Source organism: Fusarium coffeatum (assembly GCF_003316985.1).
Source record: "Fusarium coffeatum strain FIESC_28 chromosome Unknown BRIP53273_contig_78, whole genome shotgun sequence".
Lineage (NCBI taxonomy): Eukaryota > Fungi > Ascomycota > Sordariomycetes > Hypocreales > Nectriaceae > Fusarium > Fusarium coffeatum.
Window position 1 is genome coordinate 50,810 of NW_022157874.1, and position 24,231 is coordinate 75,040.

Sequence of the window (24,231 nt, forward strand, 5' to 3'; positions counted from 1 at the left end):
CTGCGTATGTAGCTACAAACTCTAAGAAATGAGACAAAAGGACCCGTTTCCAGAATGCCTTTTTCCCGTGCTGTAACCACATCCCGCGGTTACGCGGCCCCTCTAGCAAAATGTGTGCTGAGGCTTGCCGAGACACTTGGCATAGTGCTTGGAAGAAAAGTACCGAGATCTTGCACCAAGAGTGGCCCACCCATGATGTACTTCATTTAACAAATGCCTCACTAAGTGGCGCTTTAGCTTGACCAACGGGAGCATCGGAGATTTCAGAGTGGATTAGTATGAAGAACCCTAATTCGATGACGCCTTCGTTTGGTAATGAATGCGATGGTGGCCAGCAATTAGACTTTTCACTGGGAAAAGCAAAATGCCATTGTTGCAATGGCAGCCACACAGCTGCAACAATGGCATTATGACAGGCAGGCGAAGGCGTGATGGCGTCTGTCAAATTCAGGAGAAATGGTATGCTACACTGCGACATAAACGCCTCCTTTAATTATCTATAGAATGCTAACAAAAACTACCAAAGACAAAGTCCACAGCCAAGATCCAACTCCCATCTTCACTCCAGATGACGTAGGCTCTGCTTTCCCATCCTCAATTGAACAAACCGATCTAGAGCCATTTTCTCGGTCCGTCTCGGCTTCAACACCGGATGCATTAAAGGCCATCTGGATCCACCCAATCTCCAACGTGGCGTTAGTGTTATAGTCCATTCGGCCGGAAAAGCTCCCACCGTTGCTCCACATATTGATGTAGACCGTCGACGGTGTAACGGGTACGTTCATCTTAGAAGTCTTCATGAGTTCCCCATCAACGTACCATGCAGTCAAACCCTGCTCGCGCAGCCAGTCCAGACGATACACGGTCCAGTCTCGGTATGATCCTGATCTTGTTTCGTTGTGAGTTGAGCCGGGGATTGTGGTCCACGTGGTTTGGTTCTCGGTAGGCTGATTGGAGAATTGTACCCTGTCATCTTCTTCTTTGGTAAGGACCTCGATGTCTGTCTCTTGCGTGTCGTTGTAGTAAGTAAAGAACCCAGCGACGGCTCCGGGACTCCCGGAAATGCGTGCATATACCCGGAGCGAGATTGAATCCACAAGGGACTCGCTGAAATAGACCTCTCCAGCTTGTTGAGTCTCGTTCCTCAGCCGGTCCGTGTACAACACAAGCTGAGTATCATCTCCAGGTTTGTCTATTACCAAGGGTCAGCCAAGGAACTCGAGACAATAGCTTGGTGGTCAAGACAGGGCTGTGAGAAAAAGAAAAATACATACCCAGAAAGACGTGATCTGCCACGTAGTGACGTGCCAGCGCCTTCTCATTCGGCTGGCCTTGGTACTTCACAGTCACTTTCCAATCATCCCTCCACGAGGAGTTGCTGATCAGTCTGCTGGCTGCTAAGATATCAGGCTGCTCCCTGTTCTCGGCTGCTGGATCTCCCGTGAGAATTTCATCAGTGGCAGGGGCACTGCGAAAGTCATAGAAGCGGTAAAAGTCGAAAGTTGCATTGTGAGGGCCATCGATAGAGTACGCAGAACAGCCATCCTCAGCTGCGACAGTTACAGCGCTGAATAGCGCGGCCAGCCGAATGAAGATCGCAAGACGAGCCATTGTAACGAGTGGAGCCAAGAGAATTGATGTATTTCAGTGATGTGGATGGCAAAAGAGCAAGACTGTCACTTTTTATTCTATAGTGGTAGTTGCTTATAGCACGGGTTATCACAGTTTACTTGCCATTCAGCTGCCAAGTGTCTAGCATTCAGTTCTAGACGCCTCCCTGAGAAGAGAAAGCAATATGTACTGTAGCTCCTGGTCGAGACCGAGCCTCAAGACATCCCAAGAAAACAAAAGCTTATGGGTACCTCCTATACGTTGGCAGAGCCTCAGCTGCAAACTACAAGCGCCACAACGGTGACCGCAACGGGTGCCGTCGATCCGGTAGCCAGGGCGTCGTATTGCTTTTAATGTGGAAAGACATTTTAGATTGCAACCTCGTAAGAGCTCCAGTACTCGCACGGCTTCTAAACATGGCACGATCACAGATCCAATATTCCAAATCAGGACTGTACCTTGATATTTCCATCCGTCTGGGAATAAGTGGAAACACTAAGATCTCGAGGTTTCGGCTTTTAGTCTAGCTTGATGAGCTGAGGGTCAAAGCGTACTAGTGCAGGGATCGAGGATCGAAAGTCTCCGTGTTCAAACGGAGAGGAAGCGGAATAGTTAATCCGTGGTGTGGCTGGTGACATCTCCGTTATATACGCGTTCCCGTAATTGTTCGCCGTTATGGCTGTGGTTAGGCTCTAGGGTAATGTCGACAACTGATTCAATTTGCTGTTCACAACTTTCACTGGAGCTGTAGTGAGTTACAGACGTAACTTCCTGTATTCAAATGCAGATGAATTGAAGATGCATATTATTTTAACATATCTTGCTTTGCTCCCAAGTATCTTCTTCACGTGCTGTCATCTTTCGCAGGTTCGTATTTGCAGTTGATCTTCCATTTACAGTGGACTCTCAGCAACAACCAAGTTATCCATCACTCTCCAGAGAACTTAGACCCCCAGCCCTTGCTACACGTAAAGCTGAAGCAACATTGAACATTCCACAAAGAGGTACTCTGTATTGAGATCACAATTGCCGCGTCGTATCCTGTCGCGTTCCGACGCATCTCATCAATGACGACACGGACACAAACACGAATACGAGGTACCGGACAGGCAGCTCGTTAAGTAAGCCAATAACAACCCTCCTTTGGCCGCCGGCCCCCAACAGCCCCCAAACTCATTGACGCTGCATGTACTCCTTGTCTCTGCATGTACCTCCCTGCAAGAGTCCACACATTTGTCGTTATTCACGCATCGGACTTGACAGCAGACACCAAGTCACACAGCCTCAGTAGAGACAAGCATCAAGACCTGCAAGGGCATCTCGGAAGGATGAGAAGGATCATGTATTGCCGAATGATAAGCACTAATCCTCTCCTCCAATCGGGCTTATCCGCGCTGATGTACTGGGATTAAAATATCTTGCTGATGGCATCAAATGAGATGTCTTCAAACCTGTTCACCAACTCAGTCTCTTTAATCGGAATGCATGGGTATTTTATCTCGCTTATCAATTCTAGGAATCTCGAATGATGTTTTAATTCTACCGTTGATACGCATTTGAAGTTATCCTCGCACCGCATCCTCAATCTGAGATCACAACCAGCAACAATGTCAATGACGGCAAACAGCAACCGCTCTTCCAGAGCCTTTCTTCACCTTTTGGGCGTATCTTCATTTACCTTCAGCTTTTACCTTCTCACGACTTGGGACTCAAATTACTCGCGCTCATTTGGGTGGTACTTCCAGCTTTTGACCGTTGTCGGCCTCGCCCTGTCGCTAGTCACATTCTCCCTTGGTCTTGTCGCAGATGTAACACTCAGCAATGGCTTCTCCGAGGCCAAAGATACAGTCTCAGTACTTGCGACACCTCTTGAGGTTCTGATAGCCGTTCTGTACTGGTCTATCAGGATGCATGACCCAGCGCTACTCATGCCTGAAGATCTCGTTATTGACCCTCTGCCCGATCTTGGCTTTCACCTCGTTCCGGCTATCTTGCTGGTTCTGGACCTACTGCTGTGGAGTCCACGAGCGACAATCGCTACACGAAGCATGATGTCGCTCAGTACCGTTCTGGCTGTCGTTTACTGGTGCTGGATTGAGCTGTGCTTCTACAAGAATGGCTGGTATGTTCAGAGCAAGCCAATTCAGATATTATGCTAATATTAAACAGGTATCCTTATCCGATGATGGATCAATTCTCAGCTACACAGCGTGTCGTTATCCTTATAGCATCGGCTGGACTATTGACCGCATCGTCTTCGGGGCTTCAATGGGTGCATGGAAAGATTCATGACCCTACGGGGAAGAAACTTAGAGTGGAATGAGACGTGGTGCAAGAATCGAAGAGGGTGTTCACGGCGACACCGAGGGATTTTCTTATCGTCTATTGGCTACCTTTCATGCTGTACGATAATTTGATAGATTAATAGGAACATTTCATACCATTTTATCCTAGTACAAGATGCCAGTTCGTGATAGCCTGAATGGACTGATGTAACTCTCTTCAAAGAGGCGTCCACTTCGCAGACGACAACAGAGCCTGCCGTTGTTATCAATTGGCGAGCTTTGCAATTCTTGATCTTCCCCACGTGCGTTTAACAGACCCGATCAGCCTTGCCAGCACATCAACAGTTGACGAGCTCTTGTGCTGAAGGGGCTTGGGCTGTATTGCTAAGTTGTGTAAATCCATACTTACTAGCTTTGCACCTAGCCTTTTGGATTTTATAAGCATTAGTTAGAAAACCAAAAGGTCCTTAGCAGGGGATAAATTAGTTTTAGTAGGTTTTTAGTAGATTTCCTACCCCTTGCAGATGCTTTCTAGCTAGTAAGTTCAGCTTAAATGTTATTTAAAGCAGAGGTTCTAGGAAAGCCCTATAATAGCAAAATCCGGTAATTTAGAGTAGTAATAGTAATTTTTTAAAGTTAGGATAGGATTAGTATTAACTATCTAAGCTATTTGCCTAGTTGCTTTTCTAAGTACTATATATAGTATAAGGGAGTAAAGAGGTAACTATAGCTATGAAATAGTAAGGAAAGTAACAGAAAATAAGGAAAATAAGGAAAACAAGAGCTATATAAGTAGTATAAGATAGAAAAAAGAAAAGTAAGCTAGCTATAACTTAAATAAAAGAAATAAATAATATAAAGTAAAAGTAATAAAATAAGATAAAATAGAAAAAGAAGATAGAAAATATAGTAATAAGGTAAAAAGGGAAAATTATAGGAAAATTAAAGCTATAAAAAGCCTTTAAGAGTTTCTTTTAAAAAGGTTTTAAGAAAAGCTAGCTATCTTTCTAAGAGCTTTCTTACTAATAAAGACTACTAAGATAGCCTAGGTTCTTATAAAAGCTAGTATAATAGAGAAATTAAGCTATACTACTACTATAGGTTCTATAAGGCCTTATAATATATAGTAGGCTTTAGTAATCTTTAGCTTTATAAGACCTCTTAAAGAGATAATAATAAGTTAAAAAAAAGCTTTTAAGGCTTTATATTTTTAGTATTTTTTTTATAGCTTTTTTTAAGGTCTTATAAGAATCTAACTTAGTAAAGTCTTTTACTAAAGCTATAATTTAAATATTATAGAAATAATAGCTATTTCTTATAGTAACTACTATATTTACCTATAAGCTAATAGCCTTATTTACTAAGGGCTTTTTTTAAACCTTTAAGGTAAGCTTACTTGCTAAGTATTACAATCCCCGCGGTTATATTATATACACTTTATATTTTTTACTAATTAGGGCTTAGCTTACTTATATCTATATAAGCCTTACCTAAGCTTATAATACTAGCTGTAAACTTACTTACTAGCTTACCTAAGTAATTATAAGCCTTTTCTTAAGGCTTATAACTATACTAGTAAGACTATTATATATATATATATTTACTTAGTACTAAATAGAATACTTAGCTTACTAGCTATTAATAAGACTTTTTTACTTAAATATACTTAACTTGCTTTATTTACTATTAAGAAATATAATACTTTATAATACTTAGTATCTATACCCTATATATTTGCTAATATAAACTTAGTATAGACTAGTTTATTTCTTAGAAATTATAACTATTATACTAAGGCTTTATAGAAAGCTTTAACTACTATATTATACTTAGTAATTTACCTTTTTATAGTACTTTTATAAGTATCTTTATATTAAAAGGCTACTATAGCTTTATAAGAGCTATAGGGTAGGCTAAGAAGCTTAATAAAGTAAAAGAGCTAGCTTTATAAAGCTTTTATAATTGCTAAGTTTATAAAAAATAAAGCTTTCTTAATAGGTAAAACCCTAACCTACTTATAGCTAAGATAGCTAGCGTTTTCTAGCTTAGCTTACTAATATAAAATAGAAAAGTTTTATAAAAAGGTTCCTAGCCTAGCCTTATTAGCCTTTATAAAGACCTCTTTAGTAGTAGATTCTTTTATAGCTATAAAAGCTATAGGAAAAAGATCTTCTATAGCTATAGCTCTAATTGTAGCTAAGGTAAGCTAAGAGGCTTTTATTACTATTTAATATAACTATAAAGCTAGCTTTTTATATAAAGAAATTCCTAAGCTACTTTTCTAGGTAAGTAAGGTAATAAGAGCTAAGTTAAGTTTCTTAGAAACCTTACTAAGAGTTTTAACTACTATAGCTAGAATAGCTTTCTTTATAAGGGTATTAGCTTTTTTTAAAAAGTTATCTAGGTTTATAAAGTATAGCTATTACTATAAGTACCTAAGAAAAAGCTATATACTTTTTATTATAACTTAATAGGGAATTATATAAACCTATAAATTTCTTACTAATTATAGTATTAACTACCTATACTAAATTAGTTAAATTGTAAGCTACTAAACTCTTTAACTTACAGCTTATAATATAACTTATAAAGTAAGCTTAAACTTATAGTATAAGCTTTACTTATAACTATAAGCCTCTATAGATATATATATATTTATTTAGTATTAGCTAATATACTTAGCTTAATAGCTATTAATAATACTTCTTTACCTAAATACCTTTTATTTACTATTAAGAAATATAATACTAATATATTACTTAATACTATACTTTATAACTTTATTAAATATAAACCTAAAATAGACTAGTTTACTTATTTAAAAACTTAACTATTATATATTAATAGCTCTTATTTAAACTATACTATATTAAATAACTAAGTAATATTATACTATTAAGATAACTAGTAATAGTAATCTAGTATCTTTTTATACTAGAGAACTACTTAGTATAGTTAAAATAATAGTAAAAATCTATTAACTATATAATACAATTTATAACCTTTAAGCTAGAATTAATAAATAAGGTATAAACCTAGGAAGAAATATAGTACTTTAACTTTAGAAAGGTAAGAATATTAAAAAGGTACTAAAACTACCTAAGCTAGAACCTTTTTAGAAATAAGCTATAAATATAATTCTATTTTTAACTTAAATAAAGGGATACTTTTACTTATTCTTAACTAAGTTAAATACTACTATAAAAAAATTATTATTTACTATACTACTAATTTAAGGAAATACTTAGAATTAGTTTAAGCTAATTCTTAGAAACTACTTAGAAAATAAGAAAGTTATATAAGATTAGGAAACTATTAATATTTTTACTAATTAGAATAATTTCAAAATAGTACTTAAAGATAATTTTAAAATAGTTAATAAAGAATAATAGGTAGTAGTAGAAATTATAGTACTTAGGTAAACTTACTTTTATATAGCTTATTTTATAAAATTTTAATAACTAGCCTCTAAGACTTAATAGAATAATAAAGCTCTTATAAAAGTCTACTATAGAAAACTTAAGAAAGAAGTTAAGAATAAACTTTATAAAGTAGACTAACTAAATAATATTATAAAGTATAATATATTTAATAAGTAAGTATAATAGTTAAGTAAGTGTAATACTTTTCTATATACCTTTTATTATTTATATAATAAGATTCCTATAATTTATCTAATTAATTAAAATTACTTACTACACTCTTTCTCTAATACTTTTAAAACTACCTTATATATTCTTATATTATACCTAGTCTTACTATATATACTATATTACTAAGTATCTAGGCTAACTAACCTTTATTAACTACTACTTCTTAATAACTTACCTACTACTTATATATTAATATCTATCTAATTAATTACTTATAATACTTTCTTTATAATTATAGGATTTCCTTTTTATACTTTAGTTCTTTTTAATCTTTAGTATTAGCTTAGCTTCTTATTTTCCTTTTAAAGGTTATAGATCTTATTTTTTATTAAAGTAATTTTATATATAGTTTACTTTACTATCTTAGTAAGAAATTAAATAGCCTTAATAATTAACTTTAGAGAGCTATTATAATACCTTTTAATTTAACTTTTAAGGTATTTAGTTTAAGATTAGGCTTTATTTACTATTATTAAAGTCTTTAAAGTTTAAGGAAAGGAAGGTTTAGCTATTTCCCTAGAAGATAATAGGGTTTATAGCTATATATTAAGCTTTAAGATAATATACTTAGAGTTAAAGGAAGTAAGCCTAGCTTTTTTAAACCTTTCTTATATATTACTTTTAGTAAAAGTAGCTTTAAAAGTAGTATAAAAGGTATTAAAAAACTTAATCTTAGAAATATAAGTTATAAAGTATTTAATTAAATACTTTATTTCTTACTTATATACCTTTTTAAGTACTATTAAATACTTAATATTAAGAGGCTAAAGTAAATAAAATATATAAGTAAGTATATAAAGGGTAATAATCTTATTACTCTTATAATATTTTTTAAATTTAATAAAGTAATAACTTTTATAACTATTAAGAATTAAAAGGTAATAAGAACTAATAGATTACTTAGCTATAGATTTATTAAAGTACTTTAGCTAGTTAAGATCTAGCTAGTTATTTATTTATTTATTTTAGCTTAATATAATAACCTAATTACTAGGAAGATTATATTCTTAGTACTAATTTATAAAGTAATATTAACCTATACTAATAATAAATAATAAGATTAATTAACCTTTAGTATTAATTACTTAGATTATAGTAATCTATTTATAGTTTCTTAGCTATACTAATTTTAATCTTTCTTATCTTTCTAAGCTTATAATAACTATTTTAAATTATATAATACCTATTATAAAGCTAATCTTATTAAAGTTCTAGATATTATTTAATTAAATACTATACTTTATAATTATATTTTTTATAAGCTAAAACTAGCTATAAATAATTATAGGATCTTTATATTTAGCTCTTTAATAGTTATATCTTTAAAATAAATATATCTTTAGCTTTAGTTATTACTTAATAAAGTTATAAGCTTAGTATATACTAATAAAAGGTATATTACAGTTAGTAAAAAGGAAATTAGCTATTTCTTTTATAAAATATAATTATAAGGGAAATTCTTATAAATCTAAGTTAAGGATAAATTAAACTATTATATTCTCTTTTTAATTAAATAGCTTTTATAAATTTAGTATTAAATTATATTATAATTAAATACTAATCTAGTAATAATATAAAATAAAGTAATTAACTTTATAAATATCTATAGTATATTATAAGCTTAGTTTAGGGTTATTTTAAATAGCCTAAAGAGTAAGAAGAATCCTAGCCTTATTTAAGAGTTATAATATATTAAGTAGTTAGGAATTAATTAATTAAATAGTTAAATATAAGGTTAAGGGATTTTTAAAGTACTTACTTTACTAGAGTACTTACTTATTAAATATATTATATATATAATTTTTATTAACTAAGAAGATAATATATTTTTATTATTACTTTTTTCTTTTACTTAAAAGTAAATAATAAAATATACTTATTTTATAAATAATCTTAATAATACTAAATTAATAAATTAAATACTATTTATTTAATAAAAAAACTTATATTAAAATATAATTAAAAATAAAGTTTTAACTTAAAATAGTTCTTATAAGTTATATATAAAAAGTATAAGATTTTTAATTTATAACTAATAATATATTAATTCTTTTATATTAAGATACTTTTACTAAGTTAGCTTAGTTTATAGTTTAGTTTTATAAATATACTATTTTTTACTAATATAAATAAACTAATATTAACTATAAATATATTACTATTTTATATATACTTACTAATAGTTAAATTTACTATAAATTATTATAAAAAAGCTAATAACTTAAGTAAATATTAAATTACTTTAAAAAGTTACTTTTAAAAGAAAATATTTATTATATAAAAAGTATTTAATAAAAACATATTATTATAAGACCCTATTACCTTAACTATAAATCTTAATATAAGTATAATATAAATTATTTTATATAGTAATTTATTAAATAGTTAAGAGATATTTAAAATAAATATAAAGAGAATATTAAATTATTAAAAAACTACTAAGAATATTACTATTTTTTTAAAAGTAATTTAAAAAGCTTATATAATAAAAGTAAGTTTATTACTTTTTATATATTAATAAAAGCTTTATTTTCCCTTTAATTACTTTATTAAAGTAACTTATTTACTTTATAAGTACTATTTCTTACTTAGCTTTTTACTATAGCTATTAATACTATAGCTAAGGTATAGTAGCTAGCTTTACTTAGTAATTTAATAAAATTATTTATAATTTTAAATAAGCTAAAGCTAAAGAAAAGCTACTAGTATATATTTACTTAAGAAGCTTACTAAGTTATAAGGGATTTAATAAATAGTAAAGTATAATAGTATATATTAAGATTAAAACTATATTAACTTCTTAGTTTTATCTTTACTTTAATATAGAAAGTTAAATAGTAAGTTAGCTATAGATAGACTATTTATTATAATTTAAGTAGTATTTTACTTAAAATCTTATCTTTTTTATTATAAATTCTTATATTTCTATCTTATAAAAATTATAATTACTATATTTAGCCTTTTAAATATACTACTAATAAAACTACTTAATAAAGTTTTTAATTATTTACCTACTAATAACCTTATTAACTTATAAAAAGCTAATTTATATATTTTCTATTATACTAATAATTATTAATTTAATTACTTTACTATATATAACTATATTAAGAAATAAGTATATAAAAGAAGTAATATAAAGGTTCTTTATATTACTATAGTATAAAATAGTAACTTTAACTTTACTTAAAAACTAAGTTATATTTTAAAAAGTAAATTCTTACTAAGTTTTAATAATTAAAAAATAGGAAAACTTACTATAATATCTATATTATATATAGTACTAGTATAAAGCTATATAAAGGCTTTATATACTTTGCTAAATATAGGTACTACTTTTAAAGCCTTAGGGTATAATTACTAGTAAGGTATAGCTAGCTTTCTTCTTTATAATATTTAAGATTAGCTACCTAATATACTAAAGGTACTATTAAAAGCTGATCTTAGCCTGTAAATACTTAATACTCTTAAAACACCTTTACAATTAAAGTTTTTCCTATATAAGTTAATTTTAAGTACTATATAGGCAAATAATACTATTAAGATAAATATAACTATAAACTATTAGATTAGTAATAGAATAAATTACTTTAATTATATATACTAAGCTTTTAAAAGATAATTTGCTCTTATTAACATATTTTATATTATAGTAGGCAGGTTTAGTACTACAGCGTCAAGGATGTATTGAAAAGTAATAAAGCAATCTATACATAGTATATATCTAAAAGCATCTAAGCCCCAGCGCTACTTGCTACTTCCGTCTCGCAGACGAACTTGCGTCACCGCTCTGATCCGGAAGCAAGTCCATAGCTACCTCTTGTCCCCTACGCCTTCTTATCTTCCTTCGATTCCACCAACACAATGTAAAACAGCCGATTAAAATCACTCCAACAATGACAGGTATCCCAATAAAGAGGAATCTGGCATCAGAGGCACTAAATGAGCCATGATCCTGCTCATATGACGTCTGGCTAGCCGCGGGCTGTGAAGTCTCCATCCTTGGCTCGAACTGCCTATTGTACAGGGTGGGTGGCTCCGGGGAGAGGGTTGCCATGTCAGACGCATCCCAAGTGACTACCCATGCTTGATGAAGCAATAGGGTACCATGTGTTGCGTCAGGCACTGCGTTGGGGTATGTGGCGGTTGCACTCTGGTTCTCCTCTGGTTGATCGTTTATCCGTCGCTCGCATTGGTTGGGGAAAATCTGTCTGGCCTGCTGTTGGTCTTCTTCAACGTGTCTAAGTTGATAGCCACTAAGATAGTTAGCCACTAAGTATCTCTTGTCTTGTACAGGTCTACTAACCTTGCGCAGCAAAGCGCTGTCGTGGCCCCGCTTGAGGAGTAAGTTGCTTGGTTTAACACATTATAATTCCATCCCGATGGACAAACGGCTGGACTGAGATACTCCCCAGTACCAAGACCGTCCCATCCAGAAGGGTAACATGATTTGACTGCCTTCGACACCAAGATAGACGTAGGGGTGGAGCTACCAGTCCAAGCTATACTTGTTGGGTGAAAATTGTTCTGACAGCTGATCGGTTCTTCGTATGCTGTCGTAAGGGCAATGTAAGTTCCTCCTTTTGATGTTGAAGAAGACATGGCATGATGTGGAGCGCAGATGTACAGGACTGAAGGGTGTCTCATTTTGTTTCGGGATAAGCAGTTATTTAACGTAGCAGCTTAGCGACGTTTGAAAGCACCTGCCTATTCTACTTAGTCTCCTATCAGGGGTGGGGACATTCTACCTTATCCTCGGCGAGAAGCCGGGGTACAAATTAACCCCCTGCTAGCATTGTGTCTGTTGGCTCTAAGGTTCTGACAGCCACCCCATTTGCTAATTATGTGCTGCCTGCATATCTGTAAGATGAAACGTTGTAGGATCACTACTATCACGCCCAAGCGTCGCTTACGGGGAAACAAAACCTCCGTCTGTAATCACATGGTAATGGAAGGCATAGGAAGTATGAATCTAGCGGCAAATGTATTGACAAGTATTTAAGAGATTAACGCGAGTTTATTTATCAAAAGATTGAAAAGACAACTGATATCAATAGTAGAAACTAGTGCGAAGCAAAAGAGAAAAGAAATGTACCATATATTATACATAAGAAATTGAAGACAATCAATATTTCTGGTTTATATAAAGAATGGTCTGGTTTGACGCGTTTTCCGAACGAAATGAATTATTCTCAGGCCGCCCAGTGGAGAGCCCGTGGGGTGTTGGTCGGGGTAATGATAGCAGGGATAGTGAAGGTGGGCAAAACTGAACCAGGCCTTTTAGGCGGTGCACAGCCGGGATTTGGCACATCATGCCGCAGCACGGTTCCATTTCCAAAAACGGTCCCTTGTGGCAGCGTTGCGGTGCACCCCAGAGGAAATCCTGGGGGAGTCTCGTCCAGCCGAGTTCCGTTACCAAAGACGACGCCATTCCACCCGCTCTTGCGACCGCTCGCGAACTTGTTACCACCCTTGCTGGGCAGAAGCGGAGGTCGTATTGAGCTGATTTTGCAGTTCTCACTGATTAGGTACAGGTTAAGTCCAATAGCCAGAACCTGCAGCTCAGCGCTGAGCGTGTCCCATTCGGGATCAAGCCGACTGGGAAGGACGTTGGCGATGAAGTCAACCAGCAGCACGTTAGGGAAGACTTCAGGCGTCATCTCGTTGAAGCCGCGCCAGTACAATGCCGGGTTTGTCGGGAGGATGGAGGCCTCCATAATGGAGGCGTCGAGCATGAAGTAAGGTGTGACCACCCACTGGCCGACGTGCATGCCAGACTTGGACCTCTTCTTCCACTCGTCGATCGTCCACTCGACAGCGTCCTTGGTGTTGCCCTTGTTCGGCCATGGATCATGCACGGACATGGAACCCTTCCTGTAAATACCATCCTTCTCCGAAATCTGGTCTTCTTTTTCGATCTTCTCATCCAGATTCTCGGTGTCCAAAAATATAAGAACGCACCCTTTGCCAGCATTCTTGTTCATCAAAGTGCCAACCTTGTATTTCTCAAATTGACCCTGGTGGTCAAGTCCACCGCAACGGTTGTTAATCTCTTTGAGTCTACCAAAGAAGTCATCCTTCAGCTCATCGTCCCAATATATAGGCCCCGCGATAGGTGACTCTCTGATACCGACCAGATAACGGATGTGCAAGATGATCACCTCGCCAGGGAATTTGCTGGTAAACGCATTGACCTCGTCCACAATCTCGCTGAACTTCTCACCTGCTACCCCAACTGCAGTGTGAGCGGTCTCATCATTGACGTGCAGAGCCCAGAAATCATAGGCCTTGTTCGGCTTATGCACGCTGCTAATTCGTAGATCAAACCAACGTGAGCCGGCCCGTAGCTGGCTGTTAATGTTGAGGTTTTGAGTCTGCGAGTTCCTCCAGGAGCCAACAGATAACAAGCCGTTGGTGACCTTGCTTATGCCGGCGTCATGGCTACCAGGCATCACGATCTGATCCAGAGTTCGTTTCTCGATAGTGTCCTTGATACCCTGCATCCAACCAGCGTCGCCATGCACCAGAGATGTGATGTACCCACCCTCGTAATCTGCACTTCCTGTGATGACAAGTGTGACAGGAGTCTCAGTCCTGGGGCAATTGTACTCTCTCCATCCAGCGCCCATACCCCTCAGGTCAAAGATGATACGTTTGGGGTAATTTGACCTGTCGTTATTGGTTACCTCGACCGTAAACTTGTCGTTGGTGCCATCAATGGTATAGTAGGCCTCACCCTTGCTGTCAATCTTGATCCCTGCATCATAGGAGTACTCGACGGCGTTTTGGCGCGACCTGCCTGGGGGAATGTCCTCAAAATCCCAGTGGGTCATCTGATAGTGATGAGAGCGATCCGAATCATACTTGAACGTGTGCGGAGTGAGATTGACAATGGTAATGTACTGCCAACCCACGATAGCGGACGACTGGTCTTCAATATACTTCCAATCCATGTAATAGCCCGTGGGCATGTCCTTGTCGCTGTGTGTTTTGGGGGCTGACTCGCATACAGAATTATCTTCCTTGTCATCGTCTTTGTCCTTGTCGTCATCTTTGTCCTTGTCGTCGTCTACCGGCTTCTTTGCCTTCCAATCGTACGAGTTGACATAGGCATTCACAGCCCCGCCGCCAAAGACAACGAGGTAGTCAGCCTTTCCGTCGCCGTTGAAGTCTGCGTAGTGCACAGGTCCCTGTGGACTGACGCCGGTAGCGATCGTGCCCATGAGGCTCCATTTCCTACCACTGCTTGAACTGCCAATCCTGCCGTTGTTACGGTAGGCCTTTGCAGCGCCCCCGTCGTATTGGACAATATAGTCAGCTTTGCCGTCGCCAGTGAGATCGGCGAACCTGATCTTGTGTCCTGCTTCTCCGACTCCTGTTGCAACAATTTCGCCCTCCTTCCAGATCCTCTCACCGTCCCTAGGTGGGATAGTCTTGTTGTTAAGCCAGCATTTAACAGCTCCGCCATCGTAGAGGATAAGGAAATCGGCATACCCATCTCCATTCAGATCAGCAAACCGGACCTTGCTACCTGGCTCTCCGACGCCAGGTGATATTGTAATGGCATTGTGCCAATTGCGAGAGCCCTTGACGAGGATGTCCTGGGTATTCAGGTAGGCTTTAACAGCCCCACCACCATAAATGACAAGATAGTCATCATAGCCGTCGCCATTGACATCCGCAAACTCTATACGAGCTGACGAGAGGTCCTCATCTAAGCCTGGGGCAATCTCGCCGATCGCATCCCACGTCGATCCCTTGTTGATCCATGCGCGGGCGCGGCCCTTGGCATCAACCGAGATAATATCATCCTTACCATCGCCATCCAAGTCAGCCCACCGCATACTGGAACCTTTGGTACCAACGATACCCAGGTTCTTCCACATACGGATGCTTCCGTCATCAGCAACAGCAAGGAAGTCGGCCAGACCATCACCGTCCATATCAGCAAAACGGATCATATTTCCGGTAACGCCCGAAATGCCTGGTGCAATCGTACCAAGGTCATTCCAATTGCGACCACTAGATCCGTCACTGATGGTGTTGCGGAGAGCCTTGACGGCGCCGCCATCGTAAACAATAAGGTAATCTGCCGACTCAGTGTTAATAAATCATGGAAATCATGGTGCTAGTCATACTTTGACTTACCGGCTTTTCCATCGCCGTCGATATCACGGATTCTCGCGCTATTCTCAGGTATACCCGCTGGGCCAGGCGCAATAGTTACTGCGGACTCCCAGTTCTTCTTGCCACTGTCCTTGCCGTTATTGTGCGTATTGCGGGCCCATTTGACGCTACCGCTGGAGTACACGATAACATAATCAGCATAACCGTCGCCGTCAATATCTTCGAAAAAGACCTTCTCCTGCGACTCTAAACCTGTCGCCCATTTGGCGTCAAGGGCTGTAAAGGCCTTCCCATTGTTAGTGTTCTTCCAAACTTTGGCTGCGCCATCTGAGTAAAGCACAATCAGATCGGCCTTGCCGTCGTTATCAACATCGGCCATGCGAACCATATCACCTTTGATTGATGACCAGTCCGGGTTGACCTTTCCAAGACTGGTCCAGGTATCGGGTTTACCGCCATTGATCCAAGCCCGGACCGTCCCGTCGTTGTCGGCGAGGACATAATCAGCGATTCCATCGCCATTGAGATCAGCTAAGATCAACTTATCGCGGCTACCATTCTCGGCTGCCGAAGAGATAGGGCCTACTGACTCCCAGGTTTTGAAGCCTTCGAAGACAGTGCCCTTTTTGTCCCAGATTTTTCCTTCAATCTCGCCTAGATCGCCAGAACCAGACCCAGAACCGGAGCCAGACCCAGTCCCGATACCTGTGCCAGGTGCATCGCTGTCCGTCACCTTGGCTGGCTTTTGCAAGAGACCAAGAGAATCAGCGTCCAGTATAGCTTGAAACCAGGCATCAGCCATCTTCTTATAGCCTTTATCGTTAGGGTGTTTCAGGTCTGAGAGATCACCCACTGCGATATCGATAGGTACAGAAAGGATACGCTTTCCTTGCGATCGTCTTAATTTGATAAGAGCCTCGATCTGTGGATTGAATTTATCGGTGTTGGCCTGCATTGCTGGTTTATTGGCCCAAATGACTGGTGCAGCAAGGATAGTAACTCCAGGGACTTCCTTGAATATTCCATCAATGATATCTGTGTAGATATCGATGGCAATGCCAAGGTCAACATTCTTATCCATGTTGTTTGTACCGGCGTGGATAAGAACAACGTTGGGCCGTGCCTTGATAGAGAGCTTCCAGTACTCGTTAATGTTGGCGAGATACTTTCCACTATGACCCTCGTGATCGTTGTCCGGCATGTTGCCATCTGTGAGACTGCCAACCATATCGACACTAAAGTCGTTATTCTTGGCATGACTCAGAAGCTTCTCACGGAGTGGCCCTCGGTAGCCGACAATGCCGGAAGACCCGCTACCTTTGGTGATAGAATCTCCAAGGGGCATAATTCGAAGGTCTGGGATGGCAGTGACTGATGATGTCAAATTAGATATGATCACCATTGCCAAAGCAAGGATTCCCCATGGCGTTGAGGACACCATGGTAAGAGGTAGGGCGGAGTGGTGATAAAAGAATGTTTAATAGATTTAAAAGAGGGTAAGAAAAGAGGAGAAAAGAATGTTTGATAGTAGATGATAAAAGTATGGAATAAAATTCCAAGGTCCAGCAAGTCTTAATAAGTCTCGGTGGAGAGTTCCATGTGCCTTCAGAGATAGCGAGTTTGAAGAAAGATCTTAAAGAGAGGTATGGCAAAGGCTACAGATAGACGAAACCACCAGCATCAAGTGTAGAAACAAAACAAAAGAACGAGAGACAGTAGCTTCAAGGAAGAAAAGCTAGGCGGATTTTACGGATTCAGTATATGAAAGTGCCCACTGAGTATTTATGCTTTCTCTTATCTCTAGCACCGACTGTGCATGATCTGATGAGAACCCAAGCGTTTTCATCCTGCAGATTATGTCTAGCTCTAAACATACTCGGAATACCATCCCGCCAGCCCAGTGGACACTTTCTAAGCTGCTGCTCAGGAACTTGTTGGTTATGAAAGATTGAAAGCACCCAGGCATCAGGATGCACAGTTTTCCTAGTGGGAAGGATGCACCAATCTCGCCTAGAACTATTTGCGCATTACTACCTAGTATGCCTGCATCCACTTCCAAAGACTTGCTGGGCATCGCTAGATGGTAAGCAGCAATTGTTGATGGACCGAGGCTGAGACGACCAACATCGTCTACGGCAAGATGGACTTGCCTTATCTGGTTTCTTCCGCTCATGTTTCTGCCTCAATGCAGGCAACAGCTGGTCAGCCTAATTGCGAAACAAGGGACATGCCAGCCAAGACTTCTGTGTTGTTGGTTCTATGTTGTTGGTTCTATGTTGTTGGTTCTATGTTGTTGGTTCTGCCCTCAAACCACACGACCAGTGCCAATAAGGTGTAGTGCGGGTAGCAGGACTTGCCAAGTTTGGACCTAGTTACATGTCTCGGCGGATCCAGGTGAACTGGCCGTACTATCATTGGACCGCTTACATTAAGGCACTTCAGTTTGGTTCTTAAATCCATAATTCATACTTGTATATAAGGTACTAACTTAATTTAATACCTATAGCAGTCTTGATGTTAGAATTCTAAACGTAAGCGTATGTTGCCGTTACTAGAAATGCATAGCAATAGTCTTTAGCGAATTCTTCTTATCTCTTCGGACCGTTCATCCGAGAGAAAACAAAGTTAGCAGGGTCAAGGATGGTATTCTCAAAAGCACATGATACTCAGTAGTGGACCTTGAGTTTAATCGCTCAAAGCCAAGCCCTCATTACCGGCTTTGCATAGATGAGCACTTAATTAGCGCAGCCCCCAATTGAGTCCAGATCTCTGCTGCGAGCCAACAGATACGGACTTATGGTCCGAAATACCCTTTTCGGATCCTTCGGACCAGGAATGCATTTTCACATGCTTTTATTACATAGAGAAGCGGACTCGGACTGGGCAACCTTTGCATGGCGCAGATCATGCGGGAGGATGACAAGATCTACGAGATACGAATATCACGTAAGGGTGGTGTTAAATCCTTCCGGTGATCTAATCGCCGAATAGCAATTGACGAATCACAACTATTCTTGAGCCGAGTGATTTTGTTTGAACCAGTCATGCAAGGTACGCTCACGATAGACTTCAAATTTGACTTCACTGCTCCAGGGCATGAATGGCTGTGAGTCAAAGGCGCAGGAAATAACTTTCGGGACCCGAGGGGCGGAGCTGGACACCTGAGACATGCAGTGAGAGAATTACTGATTTAGCTGCAGTTCAGAGCGCCTGGAAACGCGATGGAGTGGCACAGAGAGGTCTTTGATAGCAGTTACAGGGCTTTCAACGACTAGGATAGCAGTGAGGGTCCCTTGCAAACCATGGGTCTTTCAGTATGGGAGGGAAAAAATAGAACCACAGCCCAATGCCACCGAAGAGTGCAAGTCAATGATGATGATATCGCAGAATCTGACACCAATGGTGAGTTGACTGCTTTTGTATATATACGATGCGGTGTATAATGCTCATGCATGATGTGTTTCTGTATCTCCACTCAAGTTGCATTGATCATACCCCAATACAGCTGTCACAATGTCTGTCACTATTGTCTCTGCAGTTGCATTATTGTTTGTGGCGATTGCTCTCAAGGCGCTGTCCAATTTCTTTCGCGGTCCACTCTCAGCCCTACACGGCCCGTGGTACACGCATTTTACAGGCATTCCGCTGCTCTACACCCGAGCAACTGGAACAAGTCGCCAACATCTCCGCCGCATCCACAAATTCTACGGTCCAGTAGTGAGAGTTGGGCCCAGTGAGGTTTCGATCAATAGTCTTGATGGCTACTACAAAGTTCATGGCGTGGGAAGCAGGTGCATCAAAGCACCTGTCTTCGATAGCATCCGATTCAGTCACTCACCCATGCTATTCACGATGCGAGACCCAAAACTTCATGCGCAACGGAAACGGGTTCTTGGTCGTGGCTTTGCTGCTATGAAGGAAGAGCAAGAAATTACTATTCGACGACTGGCTGAACTTGCTGTGTCCAAGATCAAGAAGGAGGCCCAGGATGGCAGGGCTGATGTATACAAATGGTGGCGCTGCTTGGCAGTTGACGTTATCAGCGAGATGGCGGTCGGAAAGTCTTTTGAGCTTCTCGAATCTGGCGGACAAGACTTGCCTGTATTCAAGGCTTTGGGTAATGCTGGCCCAAGTGTCATTCTGCAGGTCATGCTGCCCAGCTCACTTCTGGCTCTTACCAAATGGTCTCCCATCACCTGGCTGCGCGATGTTGGTCAAGTCACTGAGATCATCTTCAATCGAGTATCAACTGCACTGAAGGACGTACTTTCCCCCTCGTGTGGGCCAAGTATGGTTCGACACATGTTGAGTGAAGCCGAGCTCAGTAAGAGACCTGTGCTTAGTGACGATGAGTTGGGATCTGAGGTGGCTATGATGCTTGTAGCTGGGTCTGACAGTACAGCTGCTACGTTGACATATGCCACATGGGAGATCATCAGGAACCCAAACCTGAGGCGGAAGATCGAGGATGAGGTTGCTGGTCTACCAGAGGACTTCACTTCCAAAGATCTGGAGGCGCTGCCACTCTTGAGCAGTGCTTTGGAAGAGGCCTTGAGGATGTATAACCCTGCTGCAGCACTGGTCGAAAGAATCGTGCCTCCAGCTGGTATTTCGGTTCATGGCTGGGATCTCCCAGGTGGCACAATGGTTTATACGACGGGCTGGCTGGTGTCGCGACTTGAAGATATCTTCCCTGATCCAGATGTGTAAGTCAACCTCTTCCGTACACTTGTATCTCATCGCTAACTCATCCCAGGTTTGATGCCACCAGGTTTATAAATCCATCGCATGAACAAAGTAGAGCGCACGTACCTTTTAGCATCGGCGCAAGGAGCTGCATCGGTATGCACCTCGCCCGCATGGAGATTCTCGTGACACTCGCTACGTTCTTTCGCGAGTGTAGGGGGTTGAGGATACATCACGACACGACAGATGATATGATGGCCCAGGTTGGCGAGTTTTTTATTGTACCCAAAGGAGGGAAGTGCGACATTGTTATATAAATTCGGTATACAGAAACACTGAGAAAGTAAATCTTATCTACAAAATATGCGTTGTCTTATCAGTGGCGATTCTGCAACAGCGGTTTAAACTCCAACCTTGACAACACTCGAACCAAAAATGTGAGCTGGTCGAACACGTCGGCAGTGTAATCTGGGAGAAGCCTAAAATGGTTCAAGCCATGCTGACAGGAAGAGCAATGGATTTGTATGAGTTTATCTTAGGGCACACATTGTTATAAAGCCCAGTACGCTTTTTACAAGCAGAAAATCCCGTTCCCGTTTCTCTTCCAACTCTCCCAGATTTCAACCTCAAACTAGCACCACAATTGACGACTCCGTACTTCTCACACACACACTCTGCATCTCACCTTTCTGAAATGATCATCCCCAACGAACAAGACGCCCCCAAACTTGCCCGACGAGTCTGGCCCGCCTACATGACTCCCAAGGGTGGCGGTGCCTTCACCTTTGGAGGTTTAACGTCGACGCAGATGTTTATCATGGGCGGCGTTCTAGTAGTAGTTGTGCTTCTTGTTGTCGCTGCCTGCGCCGCCGGTGGCAGCGACAAAAAGAAATCAACTGATGAAGAGGGCGGCGACGACAAGGAGGATGAGGAGACGAAGTGCGACGGGGAATAGACAGGCTCGCCCGTTTGTCGAGTAAGACCCATCGACACCTTTGAGAGGCACCAGGCTAACTACAAGATTTTAGGATGTCGCCCCGGTCGGTGCGAAAACCGGCGGCTCACACGGTTGGGTCGCGTACAACGAAAGGAGTTACGCTGCTATAAACAAGGGAGGTTCATGGCGGGAGGACCCGTGTCGGGCAGTCTTCACGTAGGGACAGGGTTGACCTAAAGCTTTGGTATCGAGGATGGATTCTGTTTGTTGACCTACTTCTGGTGTCCAACTGTCGTTCATCGAGAGGTTCTATGGTAGACGACACAATGAAATGATTCATGTGGCTATTATAGCCCTCTTCATCCATGAACTAGTATGCACCTGGTGTTTACAAAATGGGGCGTTAGTGGAAAGCCTCAATTTACTTGTCCTCGTCTATGAGCACATACTCTGACAATCGTCCAGTCTTCACCCCAGTGCCAGCATGGCTGTAGACGGCTTCCAGAAGATTCCAAGTGACTGCTGTGCGTGCAAAAGGGTTTGTGCCAGGACACGTCACATCAGGCCTTACTTTGTGTAAAACCTAACAGCGAACTTGGATGCTTCAATTCGTTTGAAATATGTTTAAGTTTGTACAGAAAACCATATATCGATAACTCCCGATTATCCCCCATCAACTGTGCTCCCAGTTTCCTCTCCCAGACAACCGACTAATAGGAGAAATAGGCGTGTCAGGGTGAGTCGTGATCTTGGCGCCATTGTTCGTGTCGATCACAAGGCTCTGGGAACTGACTTCCCCGCTGAATTCTCGCTGAGTGGTCAACTGTTTAATATCACTGTAGTCCAGCTTCGCGTCATAACTGTGAAAGTCTCCAACTGGAGGGTCGAAGCTGCCATTGAAGGTGCATTGCACCCCATCGACGACAAAGGTGGCTGAGATTTTGTGTCCTCCGTCGAAGCTGCTGACTGTACCGGACGTGGTAGGCATCTATGAGAGTCAGTGGATTGATCCTTAAGTTTAATTAGTCAGCTGACCTTGATCGTTTGTATGGCTGAGGAAGATGGATAAAGTTGAGACCTGGGAGGGGTATCAGAGTCAGCCTGTCTGACCGGAAGATCCTGGGGAAAGGCGTTAAGTTATAGAACCCTGAATCCAGCTTTGCCACAGATTATGATCTCATTGTTCGTCGCGTGGGCTGGCGGGATTGGACATTTTGAGAAAGCCATTTGGTCGAGACTACGCCACACAATCCATTTTCGGAATTGACTTCAAGGCTTGCTCACCTGATCAAGACCTTGCTTACTCTCACTTCCGGGACTTCTGCCTGGATGAGCAGCCAACAAAGTTTCGCAGGGCCTTCAAAATAAGTGGCATCAACAGGCGGGTCTGGAACGTAGGGCCCGGGCACTTTGGCACATATCATTAAACACGGGAAGAGTTTGCAATGCGTACAAAAAAGTGCCACGTGATTCCAGTGTTAAAACAATAAAACTCCGACGTTTTCTTGACAATTTCTCCTTTCGATTTCCCGTCCTTGTCAACCCATTTAAATAACACGAGAGTACTCACGGCCACGTCTCCCACTTGCCACAGCTCGGTTCCACCAAGACAAGACGCCGTTGTACCACGATTGTGCAGTGCAATCGAACCAGTTGAACAGATCATCCCAAGGCACAAAGTAGACAACAAGAAACGCAACAAGACCGTACCCCATGGCGACGCAAGCCGCTGATGTGCTCAAGGAAGCGGTAGCACTACCTTGATAAAGGTAGAGATAAAAGCTCTTCCAAGAAAGGCTGAGGCAGTACCCTTTGGCTGAAATGAGGACACTGGAAACCGCTTTGGCAGCCGCAACCACCAGGCCCACAGCACTAGCAACGAATCCTCTCCAGCTTTTCCACCACCCGCCAGTTGTCTTAGTCTCTTGTGTCCCACTTGGGCTATCTGCTTCATGCTCCTCGTTCCCAAGTGGAACGGAAGACTTCTCCCGTCCGAAGGTAATGTTCGAAGTACAGTCAAATTCCCAGCTTCCATTGGATCCAAGTTGGAAGCCGCAATTATCAAGATGCTTGTTGTTGAAGCTAAAGGCGTCTCCGATGTCCAAAACTTTCTGAATATGGTCCTGACGACCGCACTGGAGAGTTTTCATACTCCGAACGTAAGGTGCGTGCACTTGTGGTGAGATCGTATCAACTTCTTCACATGCAATGATTGTAAGGTGATTTACATCCTCGTTGCAAGATACCTTTGTAATGGCATTTTGTAGCCTTTTGTTTGTAGTGATGCGAAAAAACGGTCTCCCTGAGAACAGTCAGTTTCAGATCTAAAATAAGGCAACTAGATGCATACTCTTCCATAGTTGCCAACGATGTTTCTTCCACTTCTTTTCCACTTGTCGGGCCCTTGCTTCTTCGTCAACGACAACGACTATAGCCGCGTCCTTGTTATTTTCTCGGTGATCTCTCTCGATGGCATCTTGGATAAGACGCATCTGTTCGTGGGAAATCCTATGGCTGGATTTGTGGTTCCCCCATGCGGGTGGAACAAAACGCATTTTGGCATGCAACGATCGGGGCTTGGTGTCCCTCTGGTATCTAAAGGGTCTTAGGTTATCTGGGTGAAATGAGGAAGAACGAAAAGCAGAGGAATCATTCAGAGAGAGAGAGCCTTAAATGATACATGCTGAGAGAAAGGCAGACGAGCGTCACGACTGGTCCACGTACGTACCAGACTCGGTGAGAGAGCTGGCCCAATTATGGGATGAGAGAATGATATCTGCTACCCACGCAATAATGCATGCCGACCGAATAGTTACATAGAGGCTTAGTTGCCAGCTTGCGCCGTTGTACAAGTCTGAGTGGCTTGAAGAGACGAGTGCCCATTTGACATTCTTCGCGATTTTCAACCCAGTGACATCCGCAGCCTGCATAA

At 40.4% G+C, this 24,231-nt stretch overlaps 5 protein-coding genes across 5 annotated transcripts; 2 read left to right on the top strand and 3 right to left on the bottom strand.

Annotated features, from left to right (window-relative positions):
• Positions 1-497: 497 nt before the first annotated feature.
• Positions 498-1,611, bottom strand: FIESC28_03785 (uncharacterized protein; the record flags this gene model as incomplete). The annotated part of the gene is made up of 2 exons (XM_031157934.1): positions 498-1,192; positions 1,275-1,611. 2 exons carry the CDS (start codon positions 1,609-1,611, stop codon positions 498-500), a joined length of 1,032 nt encoding a protein of 343 aa, XP_031017997.1.
• A 1,607-nt stretch (positions 1,612-3,218) lies between these two features.
• On the top strand, positions 3,219-3,934 carry FIESC28_03786 (uncharacterized protein; the record flags this gene model as incomplete). Its single annotated transcript, XM_031157935.1, has 2 exons — positions 3,219-3,733; positions 3,781-3,934. 2 exons carry the CDS (start codon positions 3,219-3,221, stop codon positions 3,932-3,934), a joined length of 669 nt encoding a protein of 222 aa, XP_031017998.1.
• An 8,807-nt stretch (positions 3,935-12,741) lies between these two features.
• On the bottom strand, positions 12,742-17,117 carry FIESC28_03787 (uncharacterized protein; the record flags this gene model as incomplete). The annotated part of the gene is made up of 2 exons (XM_031157936.1): positions 12,742-15,638; positions 15,698-17,117. 2 exons carry the CDS (start codon positions 17,115-17,117, stop codon positions 12,742-12,744), a joined length of 4,317 nt encoding a protein of 1,438 aa, XP_031017999.1.
• A 2,072-nt stretch (positions 17,118-19,189) lies between these two features.
• FIESC28_03788 (uncharacterized protein) lies at positions 19,190-21,317 on the top strand (the record flags this gene model as incomplete). The annotated part of the gene is made up of 3 exons (XM_031157937.1): positions 19,190-20,382; positions 20,433-20,518; positions 20,944-21,317. 3 exons carry the CDS (start codon positions 19,190-19,192, stop codon positions 21,315-21,317), a joined length of 1,653 nt encoding a protein of 550 aa, XP_031018000.1.
• Positions 21,318-22,846: 1,529 nt separating this feature from the next.
• On the bottom strand, positions 22,847-23,854 carry FIESC28_03789 (uncharacterized protein; the record flags this gene model as incomplete). Its single annotated transcript, XM_031157938.1, has 2 exons — positions 22,847-23,601; positions 23,650-23,854. The coding sequence occupies 2 exons, from the start codon at positions 23,852-23,854 to the stop codon at positions 22,847-22,849; spliced, it is 960 nt and encodes a 319-aa protein (XP_031018001.1).
• Positions 23,855-24,231: the final 377 nt, after the last annotated feature.